The sequence below is a fragment of the Astyanax mexicanus genome, chromosome 9 (genome assembly GCF_023375975.1).
Source record: "Astyanax mexicanus isolate ESR-SI-001 chromosome 9, AstMex3_surface, whole genome shotgun sequence".
NCBI lineage: Eukaryota > Metazoa > Chordata > Actinopteri > Characiformes > Acestrorhamphidae > Astyanax > Astyanax mexicanus.
The window spans coordinates 8594548-8611997 of NC_064416.1; the positions used below are offsets into that span (position 1 = coordinate 8594548).

The 17450-nt window shown below is 42.0% G+C and overlaps 1 protein-coding gene across 5 annotated transcripts in view; it reads left to right on the forward strand.

Annotated features, from left to right (window-relative positions):
• The window catches only part of LOC103033531 (latent-transforming growth factor beta-binding protein 4), a 115273-nt gene that overhangs the window by 70150 nt on the left and 27673 nt on the right, over window positions 1-17450 (forward strand). For 4 of the 5 annotated variants that reach the window (XM_049483619.1, XM_022679438.2, XM_049483616.1 and 1 more), the window contains exons 10-16: window positions 6138-6260; window positions 9369-9533; window positions 10253-10561; window positions 11772-11870; window positions 13719-13847; window positions 15890-16015; window positions 16211-16330. In XM_049483619.1, coding sequence (XP_049339576.1) covers window positions 6138-6260; window positions 9369-9533; window positions 10253-10561; window positions 11772-11870; window positions 13719-13847; window positions 15890-16015; window positions 16211-16330 — 1071 coding nt within the window. The remainder of the gene's footprint in view (window positions 1-6137; window positions 6261-9368; window positions 9534-10252; window positions 10562-11771; window positions 11871-13718; window positions 13848-15889; window positions 16016-16210; window positions 16331-17450) is intronic. The other variant, XM_049483617.1, reaches the window with a different exon arrangement.

The following is a 17450-nucleotide window of genomic DNA, read 5'->3' on the forward strand; positions in this document are numbered from 1 at the left end:
TCCCAATCTGCACTGTACACCACAGCATCATCCAGGTAAGCAGAGCAATCTTTAATATCACCCAGTACTATATTAATAAGACGCTGAAATGTAGCTGGGGCATTTTTAAAACCAAACGGCATAACAGTGTACTGCAGAAAATCATCTGGCGTCACAAACGCAGAGATATCTGAAGCTTCAGGTGTAAGAGGGACTTGCCAGTAACCTTTTAATAAGTCTAACTTAGTAACAAAGTGGGCTGCACCAATGTTGTCTATGCAGTCATCCATTCTAGGCAGGGGATATGAATCTGCAACTGTAACTGCATTCACCTTCCTGTAGTCTGTACAAAACCTATGGCTTCCATCAGGTTTAGGAACTAAGACACAAGGGGAACTCCACGGACTTGAGCTAGGCTTAGCAAAACCATGTTCCACAAGATAATCAACTTCTGACTTCATAATAGCTCTCTTAGCTACATTTGTCCTATATGGGTGCTGCTTAACTGGAACACTACTAGTAACTTTTACATCATGCTGCACTACAGTAGTTTGTGTGGGCACATCATTAAATAAGGACGAAAAATCCTTTACCAAGCAAAGAACATCATTTCTTTGTTCACTACTGAGATGTGTTAGATTTGAAGGTAAATCTACCAACGCCTGAGAATTGGACAATTTAGCAGCGACTTCAGAAGGTGCATGTAACTGTACATCATTACCTTCATTGTGCAAATCCAATTCAGCTGAAACACCCACAACAGCAACAGAGGAGACTGGAGCCACCTCAGCTTTCACAGCATCCCTGGGAAGATAGGACTTCAACATGTTTACATGACACAAACGTGAGCCACGTTTACGATCAGGAGTCTGAATCACATAGTTTGTATCACTTAGCCTTTTTCCCACTAAATAAGGACCAGAAAAACGTGCGGAAAGACAAGAGCCAGAAGTAGGCAACAAAACCAAAACCTGATCACCAGGGTTAAAATCACGTTGCACTGCCTTTTTGTCATGAACATCCTTCATGACACCTTGGGACTTCTGTAGGGACTCACGAGCAATTTCCCAAGCTTTAACCAACCGCTCACGAACAGTACTCACATACTCCAACACAGACTTTGTTTTCTTACTAGTCCCATCATCAGACATAAGAGATTCCTGTAAAACCTTTAATGGGCCACGCACAGTATGCCCGAAGACAAGATCTGCCGGACTAAAAGACAAAGATTCCTGCACTGCCTCACGAAAAGCAAATAAAAGCAAGGGTACACCCTCATCCCAGCCTTTACCTGTTTCCAGGCAATACCGCTTCAGAGCTGACTTCAGCGACTGGTGAAATCTTTCCAGAGCACCTTGAGATTCTGGGTGGTAAGGACTAGAAACCACATGCTTAATGTTGAGCATCTTCATGACCTGCTGAAAGATCTTGGACATAAAATTAGTTCCCTGATCAGTCTGTACTTCTCTAGGAAGACCAAAGGTAGAAAAGAACTTCACCAGAGCACGCACAATTACTGGGGCAGTTATCTTCCTGAGAGGTATAGCTTCAGGAAAACGTGTAGCGGTACACATAATAGTCAGGAGAAACTGATTACCTGATTTAGATTTTGGCAACGGACCGACACAGTCAACCAAAACACGTTCAAATGGTTCTCCCATAACAGGTACAGGACAGAGCGGGGCTGGAGGAATCTTCTGATTAGGTTTACCTACACACTGACATGTATGGCAAGTGCGACAGTACTCTGCAACATCCTTCTTAAGAGAAGGCCAGAAAAAACACTTCAGAACACGGCTATATGTCTTAGTGACACCTAAGTGACCAGACCAAGGACTATCATGTGCAAGACGCAGCACATGCTTTCTGTAGGCAATAGGCATTACTATTTGGTAAGCTGTGTGCAGCTCAGGATTTCTTACAGCTTTCCAACATCTCATAAGTAAGCCACCATCCAAGTAATAAGTTACCCGTTTATCAGACACTTCAGACAACTCAGATACCCAAGAGTAATACTTGTGTAAAGTATGGTCTGCCTTCTGTGCTTTTACAAGTTGTGCCCGACTAATTCCACAATCAGACAATTCTGACTCGTCCAACTTAACTGGAGCTACATTATCTCCAGAGACAACTTTGTGCTCAGACACGAGAGAACTCACATTCTCTGGACCAGGGACTAAAAACGTATCAGACAAATCCACTACATCACGCAACTTACGTGATTGAGCACGAGTGACGACACAAGCAGGGAACACAACAGAAACCTCATCATCCACAAGTGATTCAAGAGTAGGGGTATCTAAAACCTCTAAAATGGGAAATACCTTCCCACCAGCCACATCATTGCCTAAAATCAGATCCACACCATCTACAGGTAAAGCATCACATACTGCCAGTCTAAACTCACCAGACACAAGGTCTGAGGACAGATCAACTGTGTGTAGAGGAGCTTTAATGTATCCTGACCCTACACCCTTACATACAGCATATGCACCACAGAATGACTGAGCTGAAAAAGGTAAACAACTGGATAAGATGAGAGACTGTGCCGCCCCAGTATCCCTTAATATACTGACTGAAGCTGCAGCACCACCATGCCCCAAACTGACATTTCCTCTTGACATAAAAGGCCTAAACGAAGAATCAACACATTGCATAGGGCAATCAGACATGTCAGTACATACACAATCCACAAAACCAACACTTTTAGCTGAACCACCAGTTTGCGGCTTATTCGGTCTCTCCAACTTTCTTTTCAGCGCTAAACAGTCACCAGCTATATGGCCAACTTTGTGACAGTAATAACATTCACGGGCACTAAAGGAACGTGGTGGGGAACCACCACCTTGAGAATTCTTTACACTACTTCCCGAAGTACTCTCTATCTTAACTACAGGAGACCTAAAGGTTTGCCTGTGCGTGAGTACAAACTCATCAGCCTGCACGGCTGCTTGGGACACATTAACAGCAGAGCGTTCATTCAAATAAGTTACAACACGTTCTGGTAAACAGTTCTTAAAATCTTCTAAAAGAACAAGTTCACGGAGCGACTCAAAATCATTCACCTTATTTGCGCTACACCACTTATCAAAAAGAACTCCTTTCTCCCTCACAAACTCAACATGAGTTTGAGCCGACTGCTTTCTTAGATTCCTAAACCGCTGACGGTATGCTTCTGGCACTAACTCATAAGCGCGTAAAATAGCAGACTTAACAACATCATATTGCAAGCTATCCTGAAGTGATAAAGCAGAACACACTTCCTGTGCCTTACCTACTAGCTTACATTGCAAAAGAACAGGCCAGATATCCTTCGGCCATGCCAAAGTTGTTGCTAATCTCTCAAACACGCTAAAATAGGTGTCCACTTCAGCTTCTCTAAACACAGGCACCAAAGAGATATATTTAGACACGTCACAGGAGGAAGTGTGAGGCACAACCGGGACAACTACTGGCGACTCAGACCCACCACTAGATGGCACTGCGACAGGTGGAACAGGAGTGGTAGAAGACATCCACTTAGGTTGAACTGAGGTGATCTCCAACGCCTTCAGCTCTAACTCTCGCAGACGTATTATCCGCTCAGACTCCAACTCAAGTTTACGCACCGCTAGCTCAAACTCAAACTTGCGCACCTCAGCACGCTCCTTAGCATCAAACTCAAGTCTGGCTAGGCGTAACTTAAAAGGCTCCTCAGCCAAAGACTGAGGAGACTCTGTATAACCAGGTGAGACAGGATCAAAGTGAGGTAAAACATTTCTTACCTCAGTCTCCACAACTGGCACCACCACTGTCGTCTCCGGCCCATCCGAACTATCCACCAGCTCCGCCGGTGAAGTACTCTCCTCAGGAACAGCACTCTCCACAAGTGGGGAAGGAACACCACACGTAGTATCTACCACTGGTTGCACACTCAACACACCAACTGCAACTAAATGATCAAAAACCAAGTTATATATGTCCTTCTTTAACATAGCCCGTGTTGTGGGAAGCTTAAAGTGGTCAGCTATTAAAATCAGGTCATCCTTCTTACAACATTGTAGCGCTTCACAACTAGGTGACTCAAAAAAACATTGCAGATCAAACAAAGCCATTTCTACAAGTAACGAGCGACAATTAACCAAATTCTAAACACTTAGCAACTACTACCAACCAAAATTGTTTCCATAACCACCATCATCACATGCTCAACACCCACTAGTGGGGTAGGCGGGACCAGTAATTATCCCGGACGAGCCCCCAATTGTTATGCTCCTCCCCTTTTTGTCTAGGGGTGAGGAGGAGTAACAAAATGGCATGTGGTAGTGGAGGAAGTGGAAAGACAACAATTGGTGGTAAAACAAAAATGTTTATTACAGGAATCAAAGGGGTACAAAAATATATAGACAGAAATAAATAAACTGAAGCTAAAGAGAATAAATCAAATTAAATGTACTTTTAACAAAACTAGAAAGTGCATTTAAGAGAAAATAAATCAACAGAAACTGTAGTCTAAAGGTGGACTAAGGACGGTGCCAACGAAAAGAAAATAATAAAACAAAACTAAACTGCCTAACCAAAAACTAAACTAACCAAAATACAAAAGTAGCACCCGCCCCTAACCTAGTGTATCTAAACAAATATGCTCCTGCGTGTGTGTGTATGTAGGGCGCCCATCTTACCTGTCCACACAGTAGACAAACAGAAGTGAGGTGGAGTAATTAATGTGCTCAAACAATGTGAGTTGTTACCAAAGTTTAGAATTAAGAGCTAGAGTGTAGATTTAAGTATACATTGGATCAGAATCAATAAACTCAGCACAATTGGACTAGAGTGCAACAAAGGATCTACACAGGATCAGAATGAACAAACTCACAGCACAACTGTTCAACAGGACTACCTCAGCATTAACTGGGCAGCAAACACACTCACTCAGATGCACACACTCTTAAATCGCTCTCACTCTCACAACCAGCGTTTGTATCTGCCGCCTCGGACGCGCTCACACCGCTCCATGCTGCTGCGTGCCATGCGGCTCCCCTCAGGCTCCTCTTACACTGTAAGGCCCGCCTCTTCCTGTCTCAGCGCAGAGTGTGATTGGCAGCTGCAGCCAAGCTGGAGGAGGATCTTCATTGGTGCTCAGCCAATCACCTCCCTCCATTAACGTAACCTTACAGAGAGACAGAGAGAGAGCGAGAGAGAGAGAGAGAGAGAGAGAGAGAGAGAGAGACACACAGGGGAGGGAGCAAATAGAAAAAAAAACACACGTGCACTTGTTGCACGTAACACTGACACATAACATAACAGGAGGGTTAAATAGCAACGGAGCTTAGGAATCTACTGTATCTACGCCGATGGACCTGGTGGTCTGTAAATGAGGTGTGTTCTGGTACATTTCTGGCATATTGCTATCTTGGCAACTGAAAACACAGGTGCACCTTTGACAGAATACAACCTAGTCAGATGTTAACAGTTAGACATTCATTCCTGTCCTGGCTATGCAGGTGTTACGCACTCACAAGGACATGCAGCTGTGCACAAACCCAACTTTTACATCAACTATAAAATAAAATAGAGCCAGCAGATGACATGTCTCTCAAAACAATCGCTGATCATCAGTAAATTCTATATTTTATTTGTAAATCAAGGGAGCAGAGTCTGGAGGAAGAGTGGAGAGACACACAGTCCAAACTGCTTGAGGTCTAGTGTGAAGTTTCCACCAATCAGTGATGGTTTGGAGAGACATGTCATCTGCTGGTGTTGGTCCACAATGTTATATCAAGTCCAAAGTCAGATTTCATTTTCCAGCAGGACACTGCCCGTACTGGCAAAAGAACCAGTTTGGCTCATATAATATTCTAATTTTCTGAGACGCTGATTTTGGGTTTTTATCAGCTATAAGTCATAATCATCAACAATAAAAGAAATAAAGGCTTAAAATAGATCACTCTGTGTGTAATTGTACAGCTATATAATATATGAGTTTTACAGTTCACACAATGTTATAATAAAATATTTAAAGAAGTGTCAGGGGTGTACTCACTTTTGTTGGATACAGAATATAATAATATATAATATATAACATGTTTTAACATATATGGAGTGTATACTCCTATGCTTTCTCTGTGAGAGGGTCAGGGCAGGCTTTGTTACAGCCGTGCTTCCTCCCCCTGGTGTAGATGTAAACGAGTGTGAGCAGCCGGGTTTCTGTCAGAACGGGAACTGTGTGAACACCCGCGGGAGCTACAGCTGCGTGTGCAGGCAGGGTTTCCTACTGGACGCCTCACACGGCCTCTGTATCTGTAAGTACAGGAGCAGCAGCGTCGCCTGAGGGTCAGCAGACAGCATGAACACAGCAAGAGTAAAGAATCACACAGCTTTACCATATACTGCGCTGACTGCAAAATGCATGAAGTTCACTCACTGTGGCCACTTTATTAGAAACACCTACCTACCAACCTTGTGCTTCCACTCACTGTGGCCACTTTATTAGAAACACCTACTTACCAAACTTGTGCGTCCACTCACTGTGGCCACTTTATTAGAAACACCTACCTACCAACCTTGTGCGTCCACTCACTGTGGCCACTTTATTAGAAACACCCACCTACCAACCTTATGCTTCCACTCACTGTGGCCACTTTATTAGAAACACCCACCTACCAACCTTGTGCTTCCACTCACTGTGGCCACTTTATTAGAAACACCTACTTACCAAACTTGTACGTCCACTCACTGTGGCCACTTTATTAGAAACACCTACCAACCAACATTGTGCTTCCACTCACTGTGGCCACTTTATTAGAAACACCTACCCACCAACCTTGTGTTTCCACTCACTGTGGCCACTTTATTAGAAACACCTATATGCTAACCTTGTGCTTCCACTCACTGTGGCCACTTTATTAGAAACACCTACTTACCAACCTTGTGCTTCCACCCACTGTGGCCACTTTATTGTAAACTCTGATCGTGATTATGGGATGCAGTGCAGTGGTGAAGCTGTGTGATGCTCTAGTCCTGCTGGTTTAAACACTGCTGTGCTGAGTTGCGTCTGTGCTTCAGTGATGCCTGCTGAGCTGCCCTGTGACCTCTGTGCTCCTGCACCTGCCTGTCTTGTGGTCTGTCTCGAGTCCTGGTGGAGTCGGCAGCACTTCAGGACTGTTTCTGTCTGCTCTGTGCTGCTGTTGTTAAAGGGCTCATATCAGGGGAAAGGAAAAATATTTTTTTTTCATTAATAAGATCGTATAGTCATTGTTGTTCATAGAATACATGCTTTGAAAACCACTTACTGTGATGTAATCTAATGTTGTAACTATGAACAAATTATATACAATACAGTACAATACAGTACCAGTCAAAAGTTGGACACATCTTCTCATTTAGTGTTTGTCCACAGCTTCCCAGATAAGATTGCCTAAATGCTTTACAGAATATTTTGGTTTGTTTAAGATTTTTAAGTTACATGATTCCTTATGTGTTCCTTCATAGTCTGGATCACTTTAGTATTTATTTACAATGTAGTAAAAAATATATGAATATTGAGTGAGGAGTTGTGTCCAACATTTGAAACTTCTGGTACTTTTTATTTTTAAAAAGTAATTCCAAGATTATGCAATAAAGTAAGTCCTTAGTGACTTGTTATAAATATAAATAATAGAATATGGGCCCTTTAAAGTTTAAAGTCTGCTTTGGGGTTGATGTTTTTTGGGAGTCTGGGTTCAGTTGGTATCGTGTTGTGTCTCTGTGTTTTGGAATGCCATTAGAGCATTTGTGTATGCGAACATATGGGGATGTTTCTATCTGTGCATGTATATGTGTGTGTGTGTGTGTGTGTGTGTTCTGAATTTAACCAGTCAGATACCAGACCCCCCAAATGTTGTGAATCTTCCTACATCCATTCAGCCTACAGATCAGTTTAGCCCCACTCATTCAGTCTACAGATCAGTTTAGCTCCACCCATTCAGTCTACAGATCAGTTTAGCTCCGCCCATTCAGTCTACAGATCAGTTTAGCTCCACCCATTAATCCTACGGATCAGTTTATCCCCACCCATTCAGTCTACAGATCAGTTTAGCTCCACCCATTCAGTCTACAGATCAGTTTAGCCCTACCCATTCAGTCTACAGATCAGTTTAGCTCCACTCATTCAGTCTACAGATCAGCTTAGTTCCACTCATTCAGTCTACAGATTAGTTTAGCCCCACCCATTCAGTCTACAGATCAGCTAAGTTCCACCCATTCAGTCTACAGATCAGTTTAGTTCCACCCATTCCGTCTACAGATCAGTTTAGCTCCACCCATTCAGTCTACAGATCAGTGTAGTCCCACCCATTCAGCGTACAGATCAACTTAGCCCTACCCATTCAGCCTACAGATCAGTTTAGCTCCACCCATTCAGCCTACAGATCAGTTTAGCTCCACCCATTTAGCCTAAAGATCAGTTTAGCTCCACTTATTTAGCCTACAGATAAAATTTAGCTCCACCCATTTAGCCTACAGATCAGTTTAGCTCCACTCCTTCAGTCTACAGATCAGTTTAGCCCCACTCCTTGAGTCTACAGATCAGTTTAGCCCCACTCCTTGAGTCTACAGATCAGTTTAGCCCAACCCATTCAGTCTACAGATCAGTTTAGCTCCACCCATTCAGTCTACAGATCAGTTTAGCTCCACCCATTCAGTCTACAGATCAGTGTAGGTCCACCCATTCAGTCTACAGATCAGTTTAGCTCCACCCATTCATCCTACAGATTAGTTTAGTCCCACCCATTCAGCCTACAGATCAGTGCGCTCCACACTTTCAGCCTACAGATCAGTTAAGCCCCATCCATTCAGCATACAGATCAGTTTAGCTCCACCCATTCTGTCTACAGATCAGTTAAGCCCCATCCATTCAGCATACAGATCAGTTTAGCTCCACCCATTCCGTCTACAGATCAGTTTAGCCCCATTCATTCAGCCTACAGCAGTTTAGTTACTCCCAATTATCCTACAGCATTGTAGTCCCACCCATCAATCGTACAACAGTGTAGCCCCACCCATTCAGCCTACAGCAGTTTAGCTTCATTCATTCACTCTACAGATCAGTTTAGCCCCACCCATTCAGTCTACAGATCAGTTTAGCCCCACCCACTGATAGTAAAGCAGGTTAATGTCCAGAAACACTTCTACAGTCTAAGGGCAGAGGGGGTCTTTGGGGGTATATCTGTGCTTGTGCCTGCTTCATGTTGCCCAGAAAGTTCCTCATTCATTTCTATTTAAACAAACAGGTGCATACATTCCTTTATGCAGAGAATGCTGCATGCTGGCTTTTGAGAACCTGCCTGCTTGTCAAGGTCTTTGCTGTGTGTGTGTGCAATGGTTGCTGTTTGTGTGTTTATGACACTGTTTTTGTTTTTGCGTGTGAACAGCCCAGAAGGTGATTTCGTCGGAGAAGGATCAGTGTTTCCGGATCTTAAACCAGGGCGTCTGCTCTCTGCACATCCTGAGGAACATCACCAAGCAGATCTGCTGCTGCAGCCGCGTGGGGAAAGCCTGGGGACGCAAGTGCGAGGCCTGTCCATTCTTTGGCTCCGGTCAGTTCCTTACCCATCCCTGGTATCTGTATCTAATGTGTGCTTCTTTAGAACCAAAGGTGTGAAATGTATTGCCATTCATTACTCTGTAGGTAGAAGTGTATATATTAGAGTTTAAAATACTTCTATAGTAGTTAAAGTATCAACTCAAATTTAAGCTCAAGCCATTAAAGACAAAAGCTTAGGTCATGCCCACAGAGTCCTACAATGCACTACCCCCCAGGCTGTTTCCTTGTTTAAGCTGCATATATGCTGATTGTAAATGAATGTATTTTAGTAGAATGTAAATATATTAAAGTTAAAGCTTAGTTGGACTGGAGTTTGTCTGGAGTTCTCTTGAGTCTCTGCACGGATCATCTTCATACTAGGCTACATACGTCTGCTGTGTTCTTGCTGGAGTGTGTGTGTGTCTGAGGGGCGTGTGCAGGTGTGATGGATCACAGTATAAACCAATAGGGTGTCAGAATGGCTGGTTTATGATTATACTTCTCATCCAATCACAATTAGGTTCACTCTATCTGGATGGAGAGATTTATCTAGATAGGGTTTTTTATTGAAGGATGAGAAGCCGGAACTAAAACAAACTGACATTAAATAGTAGTAACAAGGCTATTTTTAAAATGTAAGAAGTAGAAAGTTTAAATAATTGTGTGAAAATGTAAAAATAATTTCTCCAGTAAAGTATAGGTAACCAACATTTCTACTGTGTGTATCTACAGCTGAGTTTAAGGAGATCTGTCCTGCTGGTGCTGGCTATCATTACTCACCCAACACGCTGAAGATTACCCAGAGGGTGGCTGAAATAAATGACACCATTGGTCCACAACTGGTCTCTGAGAGCAGACCCCAACAGCCTGAAGCCCCCAGACACACCACACACCCTCAACCGCCAACACACGGCCGGACCGCCAGCGGCCAGTATGACCCAAGGCAGCCAATCACCTCCGAAATCTATATCGTCCAAGGCAGACACGGCCAGACTCAGGACAGACCACCAGCCACCAGCCAGCCCACCAGAGCACAGCCACGTGAGTGACCACCAGTAAAAAGACCAGACAACCCTACTACTGCTGCTGCTGGACTTCCACATGTTTATACATCAAACAGTAAAAGAGAAATAGATAAAGAGTAATATAATCATAATAAAACAGAAGTAATATTATAGTCCAGTCAGGTCAAGAGGCTATACAGTATTACATAAGTAATATTATAATCATAAATGTTAAAAACAACATAGGAATTTTTATCTTTACAAGTACTACTGCAACCTAGCATGTTAGATACTTCTGATACTATGCAAAGGTTTGTGCAGTGTGAATAAAATAAAATTTGGAAAACATTTTCCGCACATTTTCGATATATTTGCTATTTATCTAATATTTATGTCACACTGTCCAGATGTCCACATGACAGACAAATGCAGATAAAAATCACAGTCTTTATTAAAGAACTAAGCAAAAAGGGGATAGTGAGTGACCGGCAAGGTCAATAACAAAAGGGAGTGGTCAAGCAGTCCAGGGTCATACACGGAAAAATCAGAGAACAAACTAAGGTGAAGTAAAGTTGATATAAACAAAAGAGGTCAGTAACTAGGCAGTCTAAACAGACTGAACAGGCAAGGCAAAGGGGAAGTCATAAGACAAAAGCATATCACAACGGGAAAAAAACAAGATAATGTGTTGTGTGAGAGCTAGAAGGCTAGATGCAATACTTGGCAGAGACAGGGTGGAAAGGCGGGGTATATATACACAGGTTAACAGGTGCATGCAATCAGTAGCTGGGTGAGCGAGAACACTGTAGCATCACGTGACCCTTGGTGTGTGAGAGTTCCGGTGAGAGTGCATGCTGGGAATTGGAGTCTATAGTGACAAATTTATTATTTTAAGTTAACAGATTAAACAGAAAACATTTTAATCTAAACTTAATTTAAAGTATTTTTAAAATAATTTAGATGTTAAATTCCACAGTATGATTACACAAAACAACACAAATTATGATTATACAATCGATAGTATTAGTACAGACATGTCATATATTTTTATGTTGTATGTTTGTATGTAATTTTATTCATTGTTAAATGAAATGCAAATAATAGTATTACTTGTTACTAATTACTTAGTGCTTTATTACATATTATTTTCTAACAACAAGATTGCATAAATATATAATTAATTATTCTAATATTATTCTAATTGTTATTTAAATGCTGTACTTATTTGCTCACTTTTTCTCTGATAGCTGTAATCAGGACACAGACAGGTAGACCGTCTATTAACAGACAGACAGTTCGACCCCTCCCAGTTCCAGCTACGCCCCGCCCCTCTCTGCCCAGGCCAGGTAAGACCACCTGACTCACATTATCTCTCTCTCTTTTTCTCTGTCTCTCTCTCTCTCCTCCTTCTCTGCTCTCTATAATTTTCTGTCCTTTTACTCTCTCTCACTCTCTCCCTCTTTTTTCCTGTCTGTTCTCTCTCTCTCTCAGGTCTGTTGTTGTTTACAGGTTCTAACATGCAGTAAAGTTGAGCCAGTTGTAAAAAGCTCTTCACACAAAGCCACGGTTGTTCAGAGAAATGTGGACACAATCTGAGACGGCTCTGGCTCTGCTCCACCTCATGTCCACCCCTCTGATTTGTGAAGAGACTGAGGCTCTGCCAGACTTTTATCAAAGCAGAAGAACGTGGGTTTGGCCCGAGTGCAGAGCTAAAGGGCAGTGAGAGGTGGTTTAGTGCTGCTGTCGCTGTGATTGAAAAGTTTAGGGGTGTATATATACTCTGCATTGTTTGTAAAGCAAATGTAGAGATACTTTTTAATTATGAATAAAATATTCTTCTCTCTGGAGAAAAAGCTACACAAAGCCTGTGATGTTCTCTTTGGGTCACACAGGAACAAGCCCACAGTCGCTTCTCCCTCTTTTTAAAAACGCTCCTCTCACACAAGGACGTGGACGATGATTGGTTGGTGACTAACGTGTAGCGTTGCCAGTTCCCCAAATACGACACGAAACGAAGATAACTGCTTAATCTGACATAATGAACATCGTAAGGGACAAAAATGTTGTGTAGTCTGAGCTTGGCATTAGGCTCTGATCACTCCTTCTTAACTTTCAAATCAATAAAAGGTCATTAACTCCAGTTATTTATGTGCAGTTAAATAAAAACCTTATATTATTTTCAAAGTGCTTTATTTATTTTATGGTCATTTTTAATTTTCTTTTGACAGAATAAATGTCTGATTCATAATTGTCAAAATGCCAACAACTGCATATTTAAGAACCCCTACCAGCCCTTCTGAGTTTGTTCCAGGAGGCATTAGCCCTTACAGTTGGCTGTGGCAGCTCCTGCAGTTCTAGAAAAATCACAATCACAACTGTCCTATATGGTATATGGTACTGTCCCAATATAATGTTGCATTAAGCATATTGGTTTTACCCGTACTTCTGCAAATGTGTGTTGATGATGTGCAGTATTTGATTTTATGCACTTATTAGTAATAGATGTGCCTGAAGCACCTGAGACCACTTAAAAAATATGCGTTTCTTTGATTTTACTAAATTGAAAACCTCTGGAATATAATCAAGAGGAAGATGGATGATCACAAACCATCAAACCAAACTGAACTGCTTAAATATTTTTGCACCAGGAGTAAAGGCATAAAGTTATCCAAAAGCAGTGTGTAAGACTGGTGGAGGAGAACATGCCAAGATGCATTAAAACTGTGATTAAAAACCAGGGTTCTTCCACCAAATATTGATTTCTGAACTTTTAAAACTTTATGAATATGAACTTGTTTTCTTTGCCTTATTTTGGGTCTGAAAGCTCTGCATCTTTTTTTTCAGCCATTTCTTATTTTCTGCAAATAAATGCTCTAAATGACAATATTTTTATTTGGAATTGGGGAGAAATGTTGTCTGTAGTTTATAGAATAAAACAACAATGCTCATTTTTAAATGCTCAAACATATACCTATAAATAGCAAAATCAGAGAAACTGATTCAGAAACTGAAGTGGTCTCTTAATTTTTTCCAGAGCTGTATGTCTAAAAAATAATATTACTCACTATATAGTGAATATACATTAGTTTCATTATTGCCGATGTTACTGAACGTTAGTGATGAACTGTTTAAACTACAGGTTTTAGTTTTTAAAAATTGTAACCCTTTCATTTATTTATTAATTTTTTTTACAGACACTCGTGTGTGTGAAGCAAGGCCGCAGGTTTGTGGACCGGGTCGATGTGTGGATGTACCTGGAGGGAGACACACGTGTATATGCAATCCTGGATTTATCCTCAACGCTCAAGCTGGACACTGCCAAGGTGGGAAACTTAAAAATTCCCAGATAATACCTGCTCTCTTGTGGTCCTGTGGGGTCCTGACAATTGAAGGACAGCCTTTAGTTTAGTGATTGAAAGGCAGCAGTTCATGGACTAAGACTGGGTTCTGGCAGCTGTGTGTTTCTGAATGCTGCCATTCACACATGTTGCATTCTTTCGTTTTTTTATTATTTCTTCCCATGGACCTTAAAAAGCTGCTACCGGTCAGAGTTCATCGAGTGGGTTTTGGCTGTGCTTTACTGTGTCTGGCTGGTTAAAACTCTATAGAGCGGTTAGTTTGACCCCTCGGGTCACGGGAGCCGGACCTATAGATGCTCTTTTGTGGTCTCGGGCAGATGTAAGAACGCTTTAGAGCTTTGTGCTTTTTGTGGTCTTTGTTTAGAGATTGGGCACGGTAAGCTGAGGTCTTTACGATTAACCTCGACCTCTTCCTCATCCTCATCCTCGCTCTGACACAGCTCCTCTTACTCATTTAATTTCATTACTTCTGACTCATAACTCAAATATGTTGAGAGAGAGTAAAGTTTTAGTCTATCCCACATCAGTGAGGATTTAAACATTGATATACAGAAGTTGGGTAATAAAACTGAAACACCTGTCATTTTAGTGTAGGAGGTTTCATGGCTACATTGAAGCAGCCTGGTGGCCAACTTTCATTAATTGCACATTGCACCAGTAAGAGCAGAGTGTGAAGGTTCAATTAACAGGGTAAGAGCACAGTTCTGCTCAAAATATAGCAATGCACACAACATTATGGGTGACATACCAGAGTTCAAAAGAGGACAAATTGTTGGTGCACGTCTTGCTGGCGCATCTGTGACCAAGACAGCAAGTCTTTGTGATGTATCAAGATCCACGGTATCCAGGGTAATGTCAGCATACCGCCAAGAAGAACCAACCACATCCAACAGGATTAACTGTGGACGCTGTAAGAGGATGCTGTCTGAAAGGGATGTTCGGGTGCTAACCCGGATTGTATCCAAAAAAACATAAAACCACGGCTGCCCAAATCACGGCAGAATTCAATGTGCACCTCAACTCTCCTGTTTCCACCAGAACTGTCCGTTGAGACAATAAATTATTGTGGTCTAAAACCAGGTGTTTCAGTTTCATTGTCCAACCCCTGTACATCAATCAGTCAAAACATTAAAGGTCTCATTCCATCGTTTTCATTCATTTTAAAATGTCTAGTTGTTGTCTCTAGTATGAATGAATGGCATTTGAGCCGTTTTTTGTGAAAAAAAGTGCTCCGGTGTTTCTGTTTAGCACTGCTTTAGATTAGTGAATTACTGGTCTCTGAAGAAAGACAGGTTTTGGCTGTTATATATATCATAATTATTTATACACGCAAACATATCGCCTCTGATTGGCTAACAGCACTACAGCAGATTAGTCCATTCCTATAGGTGCTCCCAGTGCTCGTACACCCCCGCTCATTAAACACACACACACACACACACACACACAGATGCGCTGCAGAGTTCAAACCCAACTTTTACCTCAACAAGAAACAGAGTAAAAAATAGAATAAAATAACATTGCTGTTTCCTTAAATGAGCTGCTGGTGTACCTTAACAGCATGAACGAGCAGGTCAGTATCCTCTGCTGAGACACACTAACGCACTGCGCTGTTAAAATGCAAATGCGCCAAACTCAGCTGGCACACTGATTGGTTTATTGGTTTACTTCACGTTATGCCCAAAACACACCCATAATGAATTAAATTTAAATAGTTCATTTTCAAGCTGCGAAAGGCAATTTTTTTGCGCACTCACGATTCAAAGACATTAACTCGCTCTAAATCCAGCTGCCCAATCCACAATAGACCTGTGTGCTTAAGATCGCTAAAATAGAGCCCTAGGTTTTATGCTTTGGGGTACTTTGGGGTTCTTTGTTTGCTATGTTTTTCTGTTTTCTATTATAGCCGAGCCTTAGTTGCTTTCTGTAATGTTCTGTAAGGAAGCAGACCAGGCTTTGTGTCTGTAATGAAAGAGTGAAATGTGTGTGTTTCTGTGTGATTTCAGATAAAAATGAGTGTGTGTTGACTCCAAGGCCATGTTTGGGGGGTCAGTGTGAGAACACTGTGGGCAGCTACCGCTGTGTGTGTCCACCAGGGTACCAGAGCAACAGCCAGCAGAACCAGTGCTCAGGTCAGTGTGGTGGGATTTAAGATGCTACTTATTAACATCATCATCATCAACATCAACAACAACAACATTAATAATGATAATAATAGCTGCATTAGTTTCTCATTACAACGAAATGAATAGTTTTAACTAATCTAAGAAAAAAAGTGCAGCTAAAAAATACTGTAAGTACTCTAATCACTCTGATTGATCTCTCAGATATTGACGAGTGCCGTCAGGTACCTAACCCCTGCACTAACGGCCGCTGTGAGAACACGCTCGGCAGTTTCAGGTGCGTGTGCAGGACTGGATACAAGCTACAGGACAACACCTGCACAGGTAATTCCACCACATTACTTATGTAGTGTATCAGAATCTAAGGACACTTTTTAATTTTATGGTTAGATGATTTTACATTTTTTGTAAACAGAACTATGTGGTTTAGGATGAACAGTTTTAGGGTGTACTCACACTAGGCAATACCTCCCAAAGCACGGCTCGTTTGACTAGTGTGATTTGGCACAGTGGGCGTCAAGGTGGCTGAGTGGTTAGCACGTTCTCCTGCCAGCACTGGGGTCTTGGGTTCAAGTCCCTATCTGGGTGGGGTTTCCATTTTCTCCCTGTATCTGTGTGGGTTTCCTCCAGTGACTCCAGTTTCCTTCCACAGTCCAAAAGAGATCAGGTAAATTGGATACTCTAAATTACCCAGAAAAAATTGTACCCTCTAAATTGATCTGGTGTGTATGTGTAAAGTGTATGGCATGTATGTAAGTTTGTGTGTGTATGTAAATGTATGTATGATTGTGCCCGATGCTGTCCTCCAGGTGGACGGTTGTTCCGGTTAAGAGTACGCTGTGCGCTATTGGCTGCCACTTTTCACCAGTGTGTGGATGAGTGCTGAGTATAAATGGTTGTGTGTAAGACGTGTAAATTGTAAAGCATCCTATATAAGTGGAACTTTATTCATCAACACTCCAAACCTTGCCCTCTTCAAGTGGGCCAGAGCACGGTTCACTTGGACTTGTGCCCAAGCACGAAACAAGATTGCGAGAGCATGCAGCAATAGCTGGAAGCAACACACAAGAACGCTGATACATTCAGTCAAATTCGTGAATTCCATCAAGCTCGTGACTGAACAGTGTTGTGACAAGCTGTAGAAACTGCGTATGCAATTTCTAGAGGTGCAGGATGCACTCCATAAATCTGGCAGCTCATCAGATGAAAAGGATAAATTCCCTTGGTATGATGCTGTCGATAAAATAATTGGGTTAAAACCAAGTAGCCAACCCACTGAGCTGTGAGTGACGAAGTAAGTGTGCTCGGGCACGGATTGTTTAAACGCAGTGTGAGTGCCAGTGGGGTATTAAGTAGGGGGCAGAACTTTGCTCCAGCAGTATTCAACCAAACCGTGCCTTATATGCTGTGTTTAGTCTTGCTCATAGACTGTATATAGCTGGAC